We start from the raw sequence: 18,153 nt of genomic DNA, 5'->3' as shown, positions 1-18,153 counted from the left end.
GCAGTAGAGATTTTGGAGCAAATGAATTCATGTACGAGTGTTTGGTCATAAAGTTCATAATTTTTGTTGGTTTATGCTTTGTTGTTAGAACCGGCAAAATAATACACTCGTGGACGGGCAGTTCTAGACATGCAAATATTTGATGAAATCACCATATAAACCAGAAAAAAGAAGAAATATAAGAAGATTATAGGATCATTGATCTCATTGAAGCAAGGAGTATAATGTTTAGTGAATACTGTGACTGTGCAAGCAAGATAGTGGTGTTACCAAAAGAAACAAAAACCATCTATCACAAAAGAAACAAGATCTTCTATTTCAGAATCCGTGGAAGAATATTCATCATCGTCGTTCTCATCATCTTGTTCATCATTATCAGCGAACAAGTCATAAACCCAGGGGCTCTTAAAAGCCGGCAGTTGCAGGCACCTGTCCTCCAACTCACCTTCCAGTTTAAGATTCCAGCATCCTTGGATGTCAAGGTGGGTAAGGGCCTTGCACTTAGCAAGGATTGCACCAAGACCAGTGTCACCAAAGCAGCCAAACCCGAGTTGAAGATGCTGGAGCAATGGCATTGTATCAGCTATGACCATTGCTTCAAGCTTATTGACCTTTGATGTGCTTGACAATCTTTCCAATTCTTGTGGGGGCATATTTCTCTTGAACTGAGTCAATGATTTACAGTTCTTCCCAAAGGCTTCGATGCCTACGTGAGTTATCTTCAAACAATAGCTGATATCCATTACAGAGGTTTACAAGTGATTCTGCAAACTTAACCACTATTTTGCCATTTACTTCACTCATGGGAATCTCCAACACTTTAAGACACCTTCCACTGAAGAAAAAAATAAGGAAGTAATTCATTCCAGCCACAGTTCTATCAAATATGTTTATATATTTAAGCTGACCAAAAAATTTTGAAGTCTGAAACTATATACAGTCATCTCCATTGTCACTAATCAGTAATACCCTAAACATTTTAACATGAACATTGCGACCATTGGGAGAGAGACCCTGATTATGTTGGTAATCTTACAATCTTTTTATCTTTTTCAACCATTATAAAACAGACATTCAAAAGTTACTTTTTTTACCCTGTTTTTGTTAAAAAGGAACGAAATTTAATGGAAAAAAAGACCTTTTCTTTTCTTCCTTTCAGCGACAAAGGAAAAAAGGACCCAATTTTTTTTTTTTTTGAAGGAGAACGTATGAAGAAGATACGAAATAAGAGTAATAAATAGCAGTACCAGTTTGCAGCGAAAGCGAAGCCAGAATCACCAAGGCGGAAGGCAGAGAGGCGGCGGAAGGTGCCCTTACGACGGACGAGCTTCCTAACAGCAGAATCAACGTATTCGACAGCCAGATGGCGGCGGCGGCACCAGTCTTGAATGTCAATGTCGGGCCAGCAGAATGGACCCAACACACATGACATCCAGGACTTGCAAACCAAAGAGGCTGTTGCCACCCTCGCCTCAGCTGAGATCCTGACCAGTATTAGAGCCAATATTTCAGAGTTCAGGTCCTCCCACTTCCCCCATTCTCCATTACTACTGTACATCATCTTTTTTTTTCATTTCTCTCACTCTTTCTTTCCCTATAACAGCCAGGAAACTCACCCTCTGCCATTTCCATTTCCATTTCCATTTGAAAGCATGGTATGAAACCTGAAAGTCAAGAGAGAGACAATGACTGGCTGACGCGTGTACTCTTTTTTGTTTGTTTCGTCTTAGGAAAGGGCCTGTAATATCAGCCCACATCAAGTCCTCAGCCCATGATTCGTAAAAGAGAGTTTAAAAATTTCAATTAGATCCTATATTTTATGTAAATTGTGGATTTAGTACCTGTACTTTAATTTGATTAATTTTAGTCTCTATATTTATTGAATTTTAAATTTTTTGTCCTAACCCAATGATAACAGTTAAATCTATTTGGTTAAATTATGTCATTAGTCTTGTATATATGCAAAGTTTTAGATTTAGTCAACGTTCACCAATTGGATCATTCTTAGTGACTATATTTTTAATTTTCAAAATTTTATTCTTAATGTAAACGTCACTCGTTAAATTTATTAATTTACTTTTTGTGAGTAGCATGTGAAAATAATAAACAAACATAACATTACATATATAATAATATGTTTGACACATCAAATTTTAAAATAACATAACTTAATTAACTTAATAGTTATCATTTAGTTAGGACTGAAAATTTCAAATTCTATAAGTATACGGACTGAAAATGACCAAATTAAAGTACAAGTACTTAATCCACAACTTGAGCAAAATACAAGTTCTAATAGCAGAATTTGACTAAAAAAACCATCCTTTTTCACCATAATCATCTTCAAAGTTGAAATAAATTTAGGAAAAGCTAGTTTGTTCCAACAAATTGGCTTATGTTCATGTAGTTTAATGCACCACCAAGAATATGCATGTTACCATTTCTATATTTTGTTTCTTTGTCTGATATGTATACTTAATGTTATTTCCTGAAGTTTGCTTTGAATATTGATTGCAGGTGCTAATGGAAGTTCAAAGCAAACCAGAAGTGAGAAAAGAGTCAGGAAGACCATGTTAAAGCTAGGCATGAAGCCTGTTACTGGTGTAAGCAGGGTCACCATTAAGAGAATATAACCATACTAAACAAATAAAAGAAGATACGAAAATTTATCGTTCTCGTTGAATTGAACTCAGCCAATTTTCTTTGGACAACTTCTGATTTCTCTAGGAGAGTCATGTCTAAAAGAGTACCTTTAGATAAGAAGCAAAAATTTACCTGCACTATAGTATAATGTTTAATTAATCAAGCTTTGGTTAAGTGAATACTAAACTTGATTACTATATCTGTGTAAGCACAAAGAACACCTAGCGCAATAGCAATTAGCCTGGATGAAGAAACAAGATCTTCCATTCGGAATCCGAGGAAGAATATTCAGCGTCGCCATCATCTTGTTCATCCTTGCCAGTGAAAAGAAGGGGGTCTCCTAAAAGCAAACAGTTGCCGGCACCTGTCCTCCAATTCAGTTTCCAGTTTCACATTCAAACATCCATGAATTTCAAGGTGGGTGAGGGCCTTACAATTGGCAAGGATTGCACCAACCACGCTCACTAAAGCAGCCAAAACCAAGGTGAAGATGCTGGAACAATGGCATTATATCAGCTATGGCCATTGCCTTAAGCTCATTGACCGTTGATGTGTTTAATAACCTCTCCAATGCTCGTGGGGGCATATTTCTCTTTAACTGAGTCCATGATTTGCAGTTCTTCCCACAGGCTTCGATGCCTACGTGAGTAATCTTCGAACAGTAGCTGACCTTCGAGACAGTCAGGTTTGCAAGAGATTCTGCAAACTTTACCAGTGTCTTGTCATTTACTTCACTCATGGGAATCTCCAACACTTTAAGACACCTTCCACTGAAAACAAGGAAACAGCATCAAACAAAAACAAAACTTTTTATAAAGATAATGCATGAAGAAGATACGAACCAGAGTGGTAAATAGCAGTACCAGTTAGCAATGAAGCGAAGCCGGCGTCACCAAGGCGGAAGGAAAATAGGCGGCGGAAGGTGCCCTTGCTGCGACGGATGAGCTTCCTGACGGTAGAATCAACGTATTTGATTTCCAGATAGGGGTGGCGACGGTACCAATCTAGAAGGTCAATGTCGGACCAGAAGAACGGATCCAACACACATGACAACGGGGACTTGCAGACCAAAGAGGCGGTTGACACCCTCTGGTGAGTTGGGATTCTGAGGAGTATTAGAGACGGTGTATCAGGGTTAAGGTCCACCCACTTCCCCATTCTTCATTAGCGTTGTACCTCTTCTTCTTTTTTCCATCGCTCTCTCTAACGCACAGGAACTACGTTGCAGATGAAGGGGGCTCTGTTTTTTCTCTCATTAATATATATAATACAGTAAGTAAACGCATCATCTATTTACATTCGAAGGGCACCTAAATATTAAAGATTTATCACAATTAACTTTTAAGAATGAAAGCAAACATAAACTCCATTAGTATGCGTCGTTGATGGGCAATAAAGCGAGGCTTAAGTCACAGATTAATATTTCATTTCACATAATAATTTATGTGTACTTTATATTATTGTTTTGAATTTTATTAACTTTTATGGTTTTTTAACTTTTGAATATTTTTATAAAATTTAAATTATTTATTGATATGACATATAAGGTAAATAATATCATGCCACACTGACATTAGTGAAATATAATGTTTTAGTCAATATTTCCATTAAAAACAATACCTAAATTTTAGTAAGTAATCTTATTTTTGCATGGACTGAAAAATATTTCTAAAAAAGAATTAAGGTACATACATTCATTTGATTAATTAAAATGTAAATAAAATTAACCTGTATATTTAAATATTACCAAATTTATTGCATTAAATTAAAAATAGATTATATTAAAATTTTATGAGGCCAAAATAAAGTTACATTATTTTAAAATAATGATATGAGGATAATTTTAAAAGTTAAAATCTTTGTGGGGCAAATATAATTTATCATCTCTTTCAGAAGCTGAATGGAGCAAAGGGGGAAAGCCAGGACTCTAAATAATATGAATTTTATCCCAGATTATTTAATGAAAACTAATGATTTTGTAATAAAATATCATCTGATACTAAAGCTTCTGGAAAGAATTCACCACCTACTTCAATATTTAAACCAAAGTTATTCATGTTTTCTTGTCAAAATGTAGACAAGTTATCATGCAAAAGTATCCAGAATGTTTTCTTTGACTGCGTGTCACTGCAGGATTCAAAATTGAAAAAGGGTTCATTGTAATGATAATATGGTTGTCACTTTCCTTGATAATCCTATTTTACCAACCATAGTGCTTTCAACTAATCCAAATTTTGGTGCTTTTGACTTTTAACTATTGCAAATTATGTGACATCCAGCTTTAAAAAGCTTCAAATTCACTTTTTGAACTTCATCATCACACATTTGATGTGTTCAAATCTCTAGCTATTGATCACTCTACAGTTAGCTCGAATCTCTCCCTCGGATCCTGTCAAGACATCAAGCTGCCCCATCTTCACCATTGCCGTTGCGAATTTCACCTTCCACTGTATAGGATTCTTTGCATTCTCAGCCACTTGGTTCGCTGTAGGTGGACTTGTTAGCAGCGTGTGGTCTGATGTAAACAAACCTCGGTTTGCTAGGATATCGATGTAGTAACCAGCATCTGCAATGCTCGGAGTCGAAGTCATCGGTACCACCACGTTAGGATCCGTGCTACCCTGAGGGCATTGCTGCTTCAACTTGGCTGCATATGTTGGATCTAAACTTGCGTCCTGCTTCAATGTCCCACTGAAATTGTATAGTCTGTCACTGAATGAACTGCAGTGTGACCGCCCAAGGGTGTGTCCTCCTGTTGATCATAGAGTTGTTTGATTTAATATAGCATCAATATATGGTCTAATTGATTGAATCTAAATTCTTACCTGAGAGAGTAACCATTTCTTCTTGTGTAAATCCCTTATTTGCGAACATTTGAGTCAGTTGGTCGACATTAAAGGTTGGGGGAGGTAAGTTTCCTATTATCTCTGAGGCGAGTGAAGTTCTACCATCTCTTCTTCCTGCAGGGACATCATAGCCGAGTCCTCCAGCCTGCACAAAAATTCGACAAGAAAAGAAAAAAGTTTATTGAATTCTAGTTGCTTAAATAATGAAAGCATACGTGTTTTTACCATCTCTATACTGTCCCTTGCTGCAAATGCAATTATGTCAGCGCAGGAAACTACTCCTTTACAAACAATTTCCAGTCTAGCCTTTGCATTGTCTATGACTTCATATCCTCGTAAACTCGGGTTATTAGCAAAAGAGTCTTTCTCTGCTGTGCTGGACGGAGTTGAATTGAGGAGTATCGATGCATCACAACCCTATGATACAAAATAAACTGATGAAATTAATCTAGTTTTGTAAAGTTGTAAAAGTGACTCAACCATCCAAACTCACCCTAACAAAGCAATCATGGAAATGCATTCTCATAAGAGCTGCAGCTAATCCTCTATCTTTAATTATGGCTTTCACTACTTCTTCTTTGACGATGAATTCTACTACCCTGCATGTATCTTTGTAAAATCCGACTCGAAGCTGCGAAAGAACACACTGGGAAAACAAAAGCACAAACAAAATCACAGAGACTAGACTTAGCTTGCTTGGTCTCATCTTAATCATCTTTTAACAGATGATGTTTATGATTCAATGCAGCCCAACACAGTCACAGATACTTATAGTTGAATAAAAATTATTTATCTTGAGTGTTAAAAAGTATGTAGTGTCATGTGAGATGGAAATGCTGTGGAATGTCATTGTCACTTAAGGGGCAGAACATTATTGGAGCTTTTGAGAAACTAAGAGAAGCGACAACAGGAGTGGGTTTGATTGAGAGAAGCGACAACAGGAGTGGGTTTGATTGAAAACTGGACAAAGAACATTATTGGAGGCAACTGGAAGGATTCAAGCGACAAAAATGGAAAATACCCATATGTTTTGAAATACCCGTATTTGACATTTGTATCCAAACATATTTGTATCGAATACGACAGTCATCTGAGTTTTGGTGACATGAACAGATGATAAATGCAGAAAATATGCTGTATACCATAAGGTGTGCGACTATAATCATATTAAAAATAGAACCCATCTTTATTTTAACGTTTCCATGCTTTTTCACCATATCTTGCTCCTGAAGCTAAGATCAACTTAAAATTTCAAACATATTTAAGAAAAGCTAGTGTGTTGCAACAAATTGGCTTATGTTCATGTAGTTTAATGGACCACCAAGAATATGCAGTAGCTTATGATTTTGTATTTTTTATTTTTCAACAGAATGATGTTATAAAATCAGACTCTCAACAGCTAGCAAACACGAAAGAAGAATATCCAAGTTGAACAAGAAAAGAAAAGGTTCATTTAAATGAAGTTTTTAACAAATTTTTACAAGGTTTGGAGAGCAGTCATGTTCCAAGCAACTCACTGTTGGTATTCCAATACAAATTTTACCATAATCCATAAACAATTCCGAACCATTAGGATAAAATGGCAGAGAAAAGGCTCAAGAAACATCACCAATAGTCTCTGCAAGAACAAACTCCATCTCTGTAATGGTGGAACCTTGTCCTATCCCTGACAACAATTTCCCTCCTATACACCTTCGAAACTAACTTCAAAAAGGTATGGCAGTCCTCGCAAACTCGAAGATTCTTAACTATCCGAATGCATGAATCTTTTGCTCCATTTATGAGTCCATAACAAAGTGCTAACTTCTCACTATGCCATAGAACCACCTCCCTTTTTTCTTCCTCTTCTAAGTCAACAAGAACACAACCGGTATTTGGAGCATAGCCATCCAACTTCAATCGACTAACCACCTCATTCAATTTTTCATATATCTCATATGCTTGTTTGTGATTCCTATCTGCCACTAAAAACTCATGCATCTCATCGTTCAATTCAATCCTACTACATCCCCTTTCCTTACATATACCTCTTTCTTTCATTAATTGCCTCAAGTCTCCAACATTTTTCCATTTTCTTTCTTTGGCATAAATATTTGATAGTAGAACAAGAGCCCCATCATGATCTGGCTCAAGCTCGAGTACCCTTGTGGCAGTGAATTCTCCTAATTCAGTCTCACCATGAATTTGACAAGCAGACATGAGGGATCCCCAAATGACAACATTGGATGCAAAAGGCATCGTCTCTACAATCTCAACAGCTTCTCTCAAGAGATTAGCACGGCCAAAGAGGTCAACCATGCAACCGTAATGTTCATGTTTAGGAGTGATATTGTGTTCATTAATCATGGATGCAAAGATCTTTCGGCCCTCCTCAACCAGCCCTGCATGGCTACAAGCATAAAGCACGCCCACAAATGTTACTCCATTCGGCTCCACACAAGCCTCTTTCATTTTCTGAAAGTATCTTAAGGCATTATTGGCATCCCCATGTATAGCAAATGCATTGATCATACTGGTCCAAGATATCACATTTCTGCTTGTCATTTTCTCAAAAACATTTCTTGCTCTTTCCAAACTCCCACATTTGGCATACATATCAATAAGAGCATTATTAATACGTAAACTTCCTCCAAAACCGTTCTTATCGGCATATACATGTTTCCATTTAGCTTTATCTAGTACACCCAGATTTGCACAAGCCGATATAACACTCAACATGGTCACCTGATCAGGTCCTATTCCTAGTATTTCCAGTTCATTAAACAATCTAAGAGCCTCTTGAGGTTGATCACTCTCAGCATAACCAGATATCATTGCACTCCAAGACACCAAGTCCTTCTCTACCATTTGGTCAAAAATCAATCGAGCATCCTTGACTCGCCCATGTCTTGAATACCCTGAAACCATGGCTGTTGAAACAACCACGTTTTTTGGTATCATCTGATCATACAACTGCTGAGCCATATCCATGCAACCACAACTTGCATACATTGTCACAAGAGCACACCTTAGATGAGCATCAATCACAAGCTCTTTCTGAATAATGTAGTCATGTATTGCTTTCCCACAATCCAGATTCCCAGCTCGACCACAAGCAGAAAGAATACTGGAGAGAACAAACTTATCAGCCTCGATATTAGCCCTCTTCATCTCCTCAAAAAGTTCCAATGCATCATCAAAAAGTTCATTCTGGCAGTAGCTGTTAACAACTGAAGTCATTAAACAATCCCAGATTGGTTTTATCTCAAAAAATAAAAATAAAAAAAGTTTTCTACAACTTTCTCGTAAGTTTACTTCACTATTAATACAAATTTTATTCAATCTTTAATTACTCAAAATCATTATTTACTTCACATGTAGGCACTCTGGGCCAATCGGTCTCATCAAAATTACACAAGTCTTTTTGTATTCAGAAGTATCTATCTTTTATTTAAAGTATTGGGAACTTTTAAAAATTGAAAAACATACCCATCTATCATTACCCTCCATGCAACAATATCTCGGTAAGACATTTTATCAAACACCAACCGGGCCTCCGTAAGTCTCCCACAGCCGACATACATAACCATAAGACCGGTCTGCACAAACGGGTCGGAATGGAAACCCGACTTAAAGCCAAAGCCATGAATCTCTTTCCCTTCAGCCAACCAGCCAACCCTGGAGGCAGCCTTTAAAAGCGGAGGAAAAGCGAACCTGTCAATTGGTATCCCTTCATTCCTGAGTCTTTGGTAAACAAAGAAGGCGAATTCGGGTTTGGAACTACGAGAGAGGTGGCGGAGAAAGGGAGTGGAGAGGGAAGGGAGAGGGTGAGGGAGGTGGGAGAAGATGGAGAGAGAGTAAGGGAGGGAAGGGGAAGAGAGGAGTTTGAGGATGAGGGAATGGGAGGGCGAGTGGGTGGAACGGAGGATGTGGGCGTGGACTTGTTTGAAGTGGGCGAGGGAGTGGGAAGAAGAGAGGGTTTTGAGGAGGGTTGTGGGGGTTGGGGTGGAATTGAGGTTGGGGGTTGGCAGAGAAATGGTGGGTTGGGAAACAGCTGACATCGGGTGAATGCGAGGAGAGAGTTCTGTGACTTGTCTTCTAACTTTCAAATTCCGGAGAGTGGTGAACTATTAGTGCCGCTGTGCTTACTTGGTTACGTCAACATGGACACTCTTTCAACTGTTCATTTGTTTCGTAATTGGAGAAGCTCGATTCTAGTTTTTCTGGTTAATGATGTGAAATGCGAAATAAAACTTATTGGCACTCCCAAAAATACAAAACATTGTTTATGCATGCAAAAAGGAGCATAAACATGTATTGTATTAGTAACGATCGATGGCATAAAGATCAAATATTAGTTATGTTAACCGGTAGGATTAACAAGGGAGGAGCTAGTAAAGACGCTTTTTGGTGGGAGAGTTTAGGGATTGAGAAACAACAACACGAGGGAGTGTATTAGTTGTTTGTATAGTGCTTTTATAATGGGAGACAAGCTTAATTACATTTCTCGAGGCCACTAACATGGAAGTTTGATTCAATACTTTTAATAGTGATGATGATGCTACATCTTAATATGATACGTCTTAAGACCACTAATAATTAATGACCCTATACTTTCACATGGTTTCCATAAAGTTTTAGTTGAGACGCATAGTCTTAATGTTTGTTGGTTAACTCAAGATCCGCTGATTGATAGATCAACTATACTTGATTTATATATTTGGAACACTTAATTTATTATTCAACCATTCATTTCCAAATGGTAATAGGACCAATTCTTAATAACTTATAATTCTAAACAAGAATTAGATAAAATGTCATTTCATCGAAATCTAATTTACCATTTTGATTTTTCATTGTTTTTTTTTTTTTGAGTTTGAAATAATAACATGGAAAAATGGTAAATATAAAAACAGTTGGTGAGTGGGGGAAGGAGAATATGAGAGACAATAATGGCAATGATGATTTTCAAAACTAGCTTCATGACATGATAATGGTTTTAGCCCTTTGTTTTTATTTTGGGGTTCTCCAAAAAATTGACATCATTCACTCTCGTGACTCAAAACGCCAAATCTACAATAATTAGTGAGTGGGATTAACCTAAAGATTTAAAGAGATATCCTTTATTTTTGAATTAAAATTAAAAAAATATTCTGTCACCTTTTCGAATAAAGTTTAAAATGTTATCATTACCTTTCATTTCTGCTCACATTAATTCATAGAAACAATCTATATGTACTGATTATATATAGAATATCCTACAAATATGCATAATTGCAAACACACTGAAATTCAGAACTCACATTTGCAATCTTTTCTTTATGTTTTCATTTATTTTAGTATTTTACAAAAGAGCAAAAAAAATATGGAAAAAAACTGGTAGTAGGGACATAAATGCATAGAAATTAATATAGAATTCTGGCCACACCATGAATTAAATTAAGTACTCTCACATATATAATTAAGCACTTAATTGAAAAAAAATAAACAAACAAAACGGGTTTCCTCAAAATTTACAGGGAAGAGTTCTGATAATTGATAACAATTACAAATAAAAATAAATAAACAATAATAATTATAATAATAAGATAGCTTCCGGTATATACTAAAAGTAAACAAGGAAAGAAGAATCCTGATTGAGGATGGCGGCAGCAGCAGAATATGAAAAGCTGAGACGACGGAAATGAAGGGTTGGCCATGGTGCTAACACCCTCTCCCTCACCGTCGCTAGCGCAGCCGTGCATTCTCCTAACAGCTCCGCCATAGTCGACACTTTTATCATCTTCTCCAGAGAAAGCTTTCTTATAATTAAAAAGAAAAACTGAACCCCCCCTTTTTTTTAAAGGCCTACAATTCCAAAATGTTATTTATAATAAGCAAAAAAGTGAATTCACTTTACGCTTATCCAATGAATTTGTTAGAATCCTGAGAAAATGAAAAAGAGAGGAAGATGCAGCCAAATTTGTAAACTGGCAATGGTAGTGGGTTATCATGTTAGTATCTACCCGACTATCCCCACCCTTTTTTTTTTACTTTGGATTTTTGTTCATCTTTCATTTCATCCATGGAATTATTATTATTTTATTATATATACATTATTGTTTGTCATCATGAATCAATAAATTATTGTAGTAGATAATGATGGAATGAATGTTTCTCTTCACATGTCAACAATCTGTCGTCAATTGAAGGTTGGTTTACGCGTTAATGAGTAATCATTAACTTGATTAGTTTTTGTATTTCTAGTCTGAAACTGCAAAACCTTATCAATTAAGCTCGATGAACTTAATTAAACTATGTTATTAGTTTCCATTAATTATTTTTCCCTCTCCATATGGTTAGCTATGTTTGAGGAAAGGGACGATGACATTTATAAACGTGTCATGGATGTATTAGAGAATTAATTTGTTTGGGATTTTATTCGGTCAGCATCCATTAAAACTAAGCAAATTTCACAAAACAGTGGCAAGGACCGACTATCTTGAAGCCGAAATTTATTTACAAAATGAGAGAAGAAAACATAGATAATATCAAAATTTACACTCATTTCCGTTTTCCTTGTTTTGGAAAAACATCAAGACATGCATGCATGCAATGTCATGTAAAATCCTCAATTAGAAAGAAAGGGAGCGGGCGAATACTTTTTTCCATGCTTTCCAGCTTAGAGATCGAGCCTTCATTAGAGCCAAAGAAGGCTTGTTGAATCCCTTACGAGGAAGAGACGGTGACGGCTCTTCCTCCTCGTCATCTTCCATCTCGACGTTGTCTTCGGGTTTCCAAAACCGAGCTTCTTTTCTTTTGCTTCTCATCGTTGATAGCACGCTGTATTTGTTGCATATTCCCCATACTGTCACCTTTTGTTGATCGTATTCCACGGTCACTGAATATATTCCTGCATATACACACATAATAAACACAAAAAGAGCTTAATGGACCAAATTCACTCAATAGATTTACAATTCCAATTCCTTTGACAATATTACTGGGCTTTGGGCCAATAATCTAAGAATGGAGTAGCAGAAAACATAGGGGAAACATTGAAATTAAGTGACAAGGGTCTTAGCTAAGAAAATAATTAGGTATACCTTTGAGATGGGACAAAGTCTTTTTGACTTTCCTTTCGCACCCGTAAGAATACAAAGGCACCATCATCTCCACGTACTGCGGCTCTACTCTCTTGCTGGCTACAACTAGTTGCATGTCCGCCATTCTAGCTCCTAATTGAAACTAGATCTTTCTTCTTTCCGGTGTTGCTATTTTCTTGGTGATCATTGCACCCAATCCAGGAAAGGTCTTATATAAGAGTTTTTCAAAGACGTAGGACGAGCCTGGATTCCCTGAAAAGTAAACCTAGTATAGCCTCTTTTTAATTTCTACCCCACCTTTTCTTTAATTTAATTAATGATCTATATGGCTTCATGGTTCATCATAGTAGCTTGATTCGAGGACAGTTTTATTTGTATATATCAAAAGATACTTTATAATCAGCGAAAATGTATCCTTTCAATGAAGAGGGTGTCATGTTGACTTGGGTAGGGGGTACATGATGTGTCAGCATATCTGTTTGTTTTTATAAAAAGTGCATTGAACCATCTCTTTTTTTCATCATGGGGTTTGGATAATTCTTATAAATTATTGTGTATATGTAGTTTGGCTCCCATGTGGATTGTTGTTTTCTTAACAAAGAAGTTGCTTTCTTTCGGATATTGGAACTTAAATAGAACAAGAGGTGATCCTAAATGCGGTTGAATTATATGTATCTCAAAGTGCCTTTGCAGGTCCCCTAATTTCAAGTGTTAGATAGCAAATTAATTAGCCAAAAGAAAAAGCAGCATACATGGCACTATAATCTTCAGTAGTTATAGTCAATAAAAGCAGTTGGGTCACTTTATTTACAGTGATGGCAGTTAGTCAATAAAAGCTGCTTTAATCAACCCACACTTTTTCTTTCTTCAACTTTTTAATCCACAACCTTTCATGTTTACCCTCCCCCTTTAATAATGGATTTACTTAATCTCTAATCTAACTTAACTTCCAAAAGTCTCTACTTTCTGACGTTAAAGATAACTTGGATTGGTTGAGAAAGTTGTGGACTCAAGCAGTAGATAGAGGCGGCACCAAAGGACCAGTTGTAAAATTATTACTTTTTAGGCTCTTAAATGTTTTACAAATCAATGTCTAGACCTTACTATAAACTTTAGAAGCAGACAAGGGCAATGCATTGATCGGCTCTAAAAGGTTGCATGTGCCACGTTAGAATTATACAGATGGGGGAGGGGGGGGGGATTCAGGTGCCTGTCTTTGGCATTTTTTAATAGGATGACTCAGACCGCATAATATAGGAACAAGGAAAGAAAGAGAGGTCCTACCATGTGAAACCCATACCTCTATTTTCCTCGGAGAGAATCTCCCAAACCTACCATTTTTATACCTTCTTTTTTATCACTTTTGTGATTTTATCCTTTACTTTTAACGTATGATTTGATAATACCATTGTTTTTTTAAGATTCTATTTTTTTTTTGGTCATCGATATTTATAATAATTGATAGTTACGATGAAGATGATTTAGGTTAAGACGAAGAACTTAGTACCAGTAGCTGATGCTCTACTAAGGAATCTTCTAAGTCATAGTGAATCATTTCAGAAACTCAGGCGCTGCTGCTTTCTTTCCTTTTGCGTCGGATGAGATGAAAAGTTAACATCCCAATGCAAGCAACATAAGATAACTGGTAAAAGAATAACAACTTAAAAAGACTAAAAAATTATTATATGTCTCTTTTATTTATTTATTTATTTATTTATTTTAAATGAAATTTCATTTAGGTAAAAACTTGTGATTTATTAAAATATATAGAATTAAATTTTTTACCTTATTCAATTTATCAAATTCTAATAGTCAATATCTTAGATTTTGGTTGTTATAAAGAAATCATCCTCATATAATAATGTTTAATTTTTAATTTTTAAATTAAAGCATTAATATATTAATAATATTGGTTAATGAGATTTGCATCATATTTTTAATAAATTTAATAATTTAATTTTCTTCCTTAAATATTATTTTCATATAATTAAAAGGATTAATAGATTTTTATTTTTATGCAAAATTTAAATAAATTATTAAAATAATATTTTAACTAAAATTATTGGTTTTTTATTTCACTTGAGATTAAAATTAATTGTACTAAAATTTGATATAATTGTTGTTATAAAAAAGTTATTATAGAGAATAAAAAATTTTACAATAAACTTTACCATCATAATGTTGTTGTAAAGGTAGGTTGATATAGAAAATTTGTGTACCCTATTTTTTACAGCACGATACATTTTCATACAATCATATTATTAATGATACATTTTAATACATAATAATCATATTATTATTAACCTCACTTGTATTATGATTATCCCGAGTTCCCCACATTCACTGATTGATCATCATGCGATCCGTCCACCGCTTTGCTCTAAAATTCTCATTACCAGTGGCACGGACTCAACAAAATATATACATATACACTATATACTGTCAACTAGTATGATCATTTGACTATGAAATGCAGCAAGCATTAGGATTTTCATCGCTGAACAACTGAGGAGCCGGTGGCATTCGTTCAATAACGTAGAGCGGCTGATAATAGTAGATCATCTTCTTCATAGATTCATCCTCATTGTTGCTGCCATTGTTGTCTTCTTTCTTATCTTCTCCTTCCTTGGTCTCACCAGTAGCTTCATTGTTTCCTTCTTCCTTGGCTTCTTCTTCGGCTGCTGGTTTTTCTTCTTCTTTTTTATCCGGGTTTTCTTCTGGCTTAGCTTCTTCCGATGGCTTCTCTTCGCCTTCCTTCTTCTCTTCTTGTTTTTCGGGTTCCGGTTGCGGTTCAGGCTCCGGTTGTGGCACGATCCGAGCCTTCTTTTTGGTGCGTCTATACACGTAATCAACTAGTTTGTTCGCGTCCATGGTACCCGTCACTGTAACTTTCCCTGTGCTATGCTCTGTTACTGCACTTTGTATGCCTGTATCAATTATTAAGCTTCAAAAATAAATAAAATTACCGATTGAGTACAATGTTATGTCACTTTAAGAGGAGAATATAGGTTAAAACTTTGAACGACAGCTACAAACCCCAAATATGCACAGTAAAAAGGACATGAAAGATAAAAAAAAAAAATCAATAAAATTGGCATCAACCAGATCTATGCCAATGCTTAGCTAACTATATATACCTCTCATTTTTAGTATCTTTTTCCTGAGTTGCTCAGCACAGGCTTGGCAATGCATGTCTACGTTAAGTTCCACGGTTGTTAATCCACTAACCTGGAACAATTAACCCAAACATTATTATTATTATTATTATTATTATTATTATTATTATTATTATTATTTGTCTGTGCTTTTGGGTGAAATTATACCTGTGAAGTAACAACTTCAGGGATAGGTTCACCCTCAGCTGCAGGCAAAGGAGAAAGGACTTTAGCTCTTCTCTTGGTTTTTTTCATGATTTTAGCACATATAGCTTGGGGTTCGATTATTCCTTTTATAGTCACTTGGTTTTGAGCCATGTCGATCACAACTCCTTCCACACCTGCTACCCAAACAATTCCAATACAAAAAAAGAAAAAGAAAAAAGTATTAATACCCAATTAAGTGATTCATTATGAGGGATTAATAATGGAATATTCCTAATTTACCTCTAATCTTCATGATGGTTTTTTCAATCTTCTTTGCACATCCAACACAATGCAAGTCCACAAACAATACAAAAGGAGGTGGTGGAGGCGGTGGCGGTGGTGGCGTTTCTTCCTTATTTTCTTCAGCAGGCTTCTCCTCCACCTTGTCTTCTGTTTTCTCCTCTGCTGGAGGTTGTTGTTCCTGCCAAACATCAATCAAAACAAAATGCCAATGTAAATCTATGTTGCATGCAGATTGTTTTCCCTTAATTCCATGAACAAAGACCCTCACCTGCTTAACTTCCTCACCCATTTCCTCTATGAATTAACGAAGGAAGAGTAGTAGAACAGTTTTTTTTATAGATGGTAACGGAGATGGACGGTGGGGTTAGTACTTAATAGCATAAAAAGCAGTGCAGACTATGGGATTCCACGGCACATGTAGTATACAAAGAACTCGTCTTAATTAGTTTAATATTTATTTCCAATCTCCGAGGCTGAATCGATAGAGAGAAGAAAGGGGGGGAGGGAGGAATGAGTGGAGCAGAGTTGGGAGATTATATAGAGAAGATGGTGGGGAGAGAGAGAGGTTAATTGGAAGGTGTTGGTGGTGAACCCAAAGTGACAAGGATGGTATCATAATAATACTTCCATCGTCCACCGACATTTGGTAAGCTTTTTTTCAATTTTCTGACGTGGTGATTTGTCAGATAATGGCGTTAAATCTTGCCTTCCAGTCATCCAGTGACAACCCCGATGTAACATGCTGCTTTTTTACTTCCATATTTCTTCATAGGTAACTCCGATAAATAATAATTAGACTTAACGAGAAAAAAATATATCTGTAAAGAATAATTCATAAAAATTATTAAATAAAGTTTCAATTGAAATAGTTAAATATTGTTACATCTGTCTATGAGTCGGGTCATCCGATCTCTCGAAAAGTGAAAGGGTTTAAATAAAAATATAAGTCCAAAAAATGGGTTTAAGCAAAAAAAATAAGACCTGTTTAGAGAATAGGTTGGACATCGAGTAAGGATTTTTTTCCTGAACCTAGCCTAGCCCCAATATGCAAATTTTTTTTTTACTATTTTCTTGCTTTTTTACTATTTTGTTGTTATTTTTTTATTGTTTTTCACTATTTTGCTACCATTTCATTATTCTGTCGATACTGTTTTGTTGTTATTGAATGGATATTGTATAATTCTTGTTTTATTGTTAGTTTTGTTATTGTTTTAGAGGCATTTGTTTATTAAACTGCTGACTATATTAGTGTTATTTAAGTATGCATATTATTTTTAATTTATTTCAATTTGTTGGGAAACATTTATTTTAATATTTTTTAGTATTTTGATGTATTATATATATTAAAATTATATAAAATAATAATATAAAAATTTAATACAAAGAGTTAAGTTTGTACAAAATTTTTAGATTCATTTTTTAAATCGGACCAAACCCTGGGCCTAAAATTTTGATTGGGCCCGACCCATCCCATAACACCTCTAAATTCTATAATGTTGTAAAAACATTAAAAAAAATACTCGTAATAATTTTACTTACTTTATCAAATATATAAAAATTTTAATTATTTTTCAATGAATATCAACTCAATAACCATAAATTTATGTTAAAAACTTTATTTATAAAAGTTACACGTGAAAAGCAATGAGATTTTGGTTGGAATTTTGAAGTTAAAATATCTAAAATTATGAGGGTTTTTTTAAAAGAACAAATATATTTTTAAAATTTAAAAATTATTTAAGTATATTTGTTATTATTATATAAAATGTTTGATAATTTCTTTAAAAAATTTAGTTGATTTTAGATTAAGGTTGGAATTCTGACAACTCAATATTCCTTTTTGTTATAAAAAAACTAGGCTATTTTACTAATCTAACCTAAAAAATTTTGATATTTACAAAAATGACTCTAGTTCAAAAACATTCACAAAAATGACCTGAAATGAATAGTAAAAATGGGTTATGGGAAATAGATGGCCGGCATCCCTTTATTTGA

General features: G+C 35.2%; 6 protein-coding genes across 6 annotated transcripts; all 6 read right to left on the bottom strand.

Moving 5' to 3' along the window:
* Positions 1-179: 179 nt before the first annotated feature.
* Positions 180-1,656, bottom strand: LOC105765406 (F-box protein FBW2). Its single transcript, XM_012584478.2, is given in 3 exon segments — positions 180-753; positions 755-835; positions 1,248-1,656. Coding segments are annotated over 3 exon segments (882 nt in total). The 5' UTR covers positions 1,562-1,656; the 3' UTR covers positions 180-266.
* Positions 1,657-2,879: 1,223 nt separating this feature from the next.
* LOC105762548 (F-box protein FBW2) lies at positions 2,880-3,801 on the bottom strand. Its single transcript, XM_052625317.1, has 3 exons — positions 3,482-3,801; positions 3,100-3,413; positions 2,880-3,007 (listed from the first exon to the last, which is right to left on the bottom strand). The coding sequence occupies exons 1-3, from the start codon at positions 3,799-3,801 to the stop codon at positions 2,880-2,882; spliced, it is 762 nt and encodes a 253-aa protein (XP_052481277.1).
* Positions 3,802-4,785: 984 nt separating this feature from the next.
* LOC105765403 (peroxidase 5) lies at positions 4,786-6,260 on the bottom strand. Its single transcript, XM_012584476.2, has 4 exons — positions 5,983-6,260; positions 5,715-5,906; positions 5,469-5,634; positions 4,786-5,395 (listed from the first exon to the last, which is right to left on the bottom strand). Exons 1-4 carry the CDS (start codon positions 6,202-6,204, stop codon positions 4,986-4,988), a joined length of 990 nt encoding a protein of 329 aa, XP_012439930.1. The 5' UTR covers positions 6,205-6,260; the 3' UTR covers positions 4,786-4,985.
* A 657-nt stretch (positions 6,261-6,917) lies between these two features.
* Positions 6,918-9,907, bottom strand: LOC105765402 (pentatricopeptide repeat-containing protein At4g14820). The gene is made up of 2 exons (XM_012584474.2): positions 8,958-9,907; positions 6,918-8,688 (listed from the first exon to the last, which is right to left on the bottom strand). The coding sequence occupies exons 1-2, from the start codon at positions 9,527-9,529 to the stop codon at positions 7,095-7,097; spliced, it is 2,166 nt and encodes a 721-aa protein (XP_012439928.1). The 5' UTR covers positions 9,530-9,907; the 3' UTR covers positions 6,918-7,094.
* A 2,038-nt stretch (positions 9,908-11,945) lies between these two features.
* On the bottom strand, positions 11,946-12,832 carry LOC105765401 (heavy metal-associated isoprenylated plant protein 36). The gene is made up of 2 exons (XM_012584473.2): positions 12,554-12,832; positions 11,946-12,360 (listed from the first exon to the last, which is right to left on the bottom strand). The coding sequence occupies exons 1-2, from the start codon at positions 12,675-12,677 to the stop codon at positions 12,083-12,085; spliced, it is 402 nt and encodes a 133-aa protein (XP_012439927.1). The 5' UTR covers positions 12,678-12,832; the 3' UTR covers positions 11,946-12,082.
* Positions 12,833-14,734: 1,902 nt separating this feature from the next.
* On the bottom strand, positions 14,735-16,709 carry LOC105765400 (heavy metal-associated isoprenylated plant protein 9). Its single transcript, XM_012584472.2, has 5 exons — positions 16,427-16,709; positions 16,156-16,336; positions 15,877-16,049; positions 15,691-15,781; positions 14,735-15,480 (listed from the first exon to the last, which is right to left on the bottom strand). The coding sequence occupies exons 1-5, from the start codon at positions 16,445-16,447 to the stop codon at positions 15,017-15,019; spliced, it is 930 nt and encodes a 309-aa protein (XP_012439926.1). The 5' UTR covers positions 16,448-16,709; the 3' UTR covers positions 14,735-15,016.
* Positions 16,710-18,153: the final 1,444 nt, after the last annotated feature.

This window comes from Gossypium raimondii, chromosome 12, assembly GCF_025698545.1.
Source record: "Gossypium raimondii isolate GPD5lz chromosome 12, ASM2569854v1, whole genome shotgun sequence".
In the NCBI taxonomy this organism is placed as follows: Eukaryota; Viridiplantae; Streptophyta; class Magnoliopsida; order Malvales; family Malvaceae; genus Gossypium; species Gossypium raimondii.
This window is presented reverse-complemented; position numbering and strand designations above follow the sequence as displayed.

What these genes read in the sequence shown, in the direction of transcription:
- LOC105762548 (XM_052625317.1), bottom strand. Translation starts at nt 3,801, where the DNA reads ATGGGGAAGTGGGTGGACCTTAACCCTGATACACCGTCTCTAATACTC. An exon ending in GCTATTTACCACTCTGGTTC is followed by an intron (nt 3,414 to 3,481) that starts GTATCTTCTTCA and finishes CCTTGTTTTCAG; the next exon opens with TGGAAGGTGTCTTAAAGTGT. An exon ending in TGGCTGCTTTAGTGAGCGTG is followed by an intron (nt 3,008 to 3,099) that starts GTTGGTGCAATC and finishes ATTGGAGGACAG; the next exon opens with GTGCCGGCAACTGTTTGCTT.
- LOC105765400 (XM_012584472.2), bottom strand. Translation starts at nt 16,447, where the DNA reads ATGGGTGAGGAAGTTAAGCAG. An exon ending in AACCATCATGAAGATTAGAG is followed by an intron (nt 16,050 to 16,155) that starts GTAAATTAGGAA and finishes TTTGGGTAGCAG; the next exon opens with GTGTGGAAGGAGTTGTGATC. An exon ending in CTGAAGTTGTTACTTCACAG is followed by an intron (nt 15,782 to 15,876) that starts GTATAATTTCAC and finishes TAATTGTTCCAG; the next exon opens with GTTAGTGGATTAACAACCGT.
- LOC105765401 (XM_012584473.2), bottom strand. Translation starts at nt 12,677, where the DNA reads ATGGCGGACATGCAACTAGTTGTAGCCAGCAAGAGAGTAGAGCCGCAG. An exon ending in GACTTTGTCCCATCTCAAAG is followed by an intron (nt 12,361 to 12,553) that starts GTATACCTAATT and finishes GTGTATATGCAG; the next exon opens with GAATATATTCAGTGACCGTG.
- LOC105765402 (XM_012584474.2), bottom strand. Translation starts at nt 9,529, where the DNA reads ATGTCAGCTGTTTCCCAACCCACCATTTCTCTGCCAACCCCCAACCTC. An exon ending in TGGAGGGTAATGATAGATGG is followed by an intron (nt 8,689 to 8,957) that starts GTATGTTTTTCA and finishes AGTTGTTAACAG; the next exon opens with CTACTGCCAGAATGAACTTT.
- LOC105765403 (XM_012584476.2), bottom strand. Translation starts at nt 6,204, where the DNA reads ATGATTAAGATGAGACCAAGCAAGCTAAGTCTAGTCTCTGTGATTTTG. An exon ending in TCCATGATTGCTTTGTTAGG is followed by an intron (nt 5,907 to 5,982) that starts GTGAGTTTGGAT and finishes TTTGTATCATAG; the next exon opens with GGTTGTGATGCATCGATACT. An exon ending in CAAGGGACAGTATAGAGATG is followed by an intron (nt 5,635 to 5,714) that starts GTAAAAACACGT and finishes ATTTTTGTGCAG; the next exon opens with GCTGGAGGACTCGGCTATGA.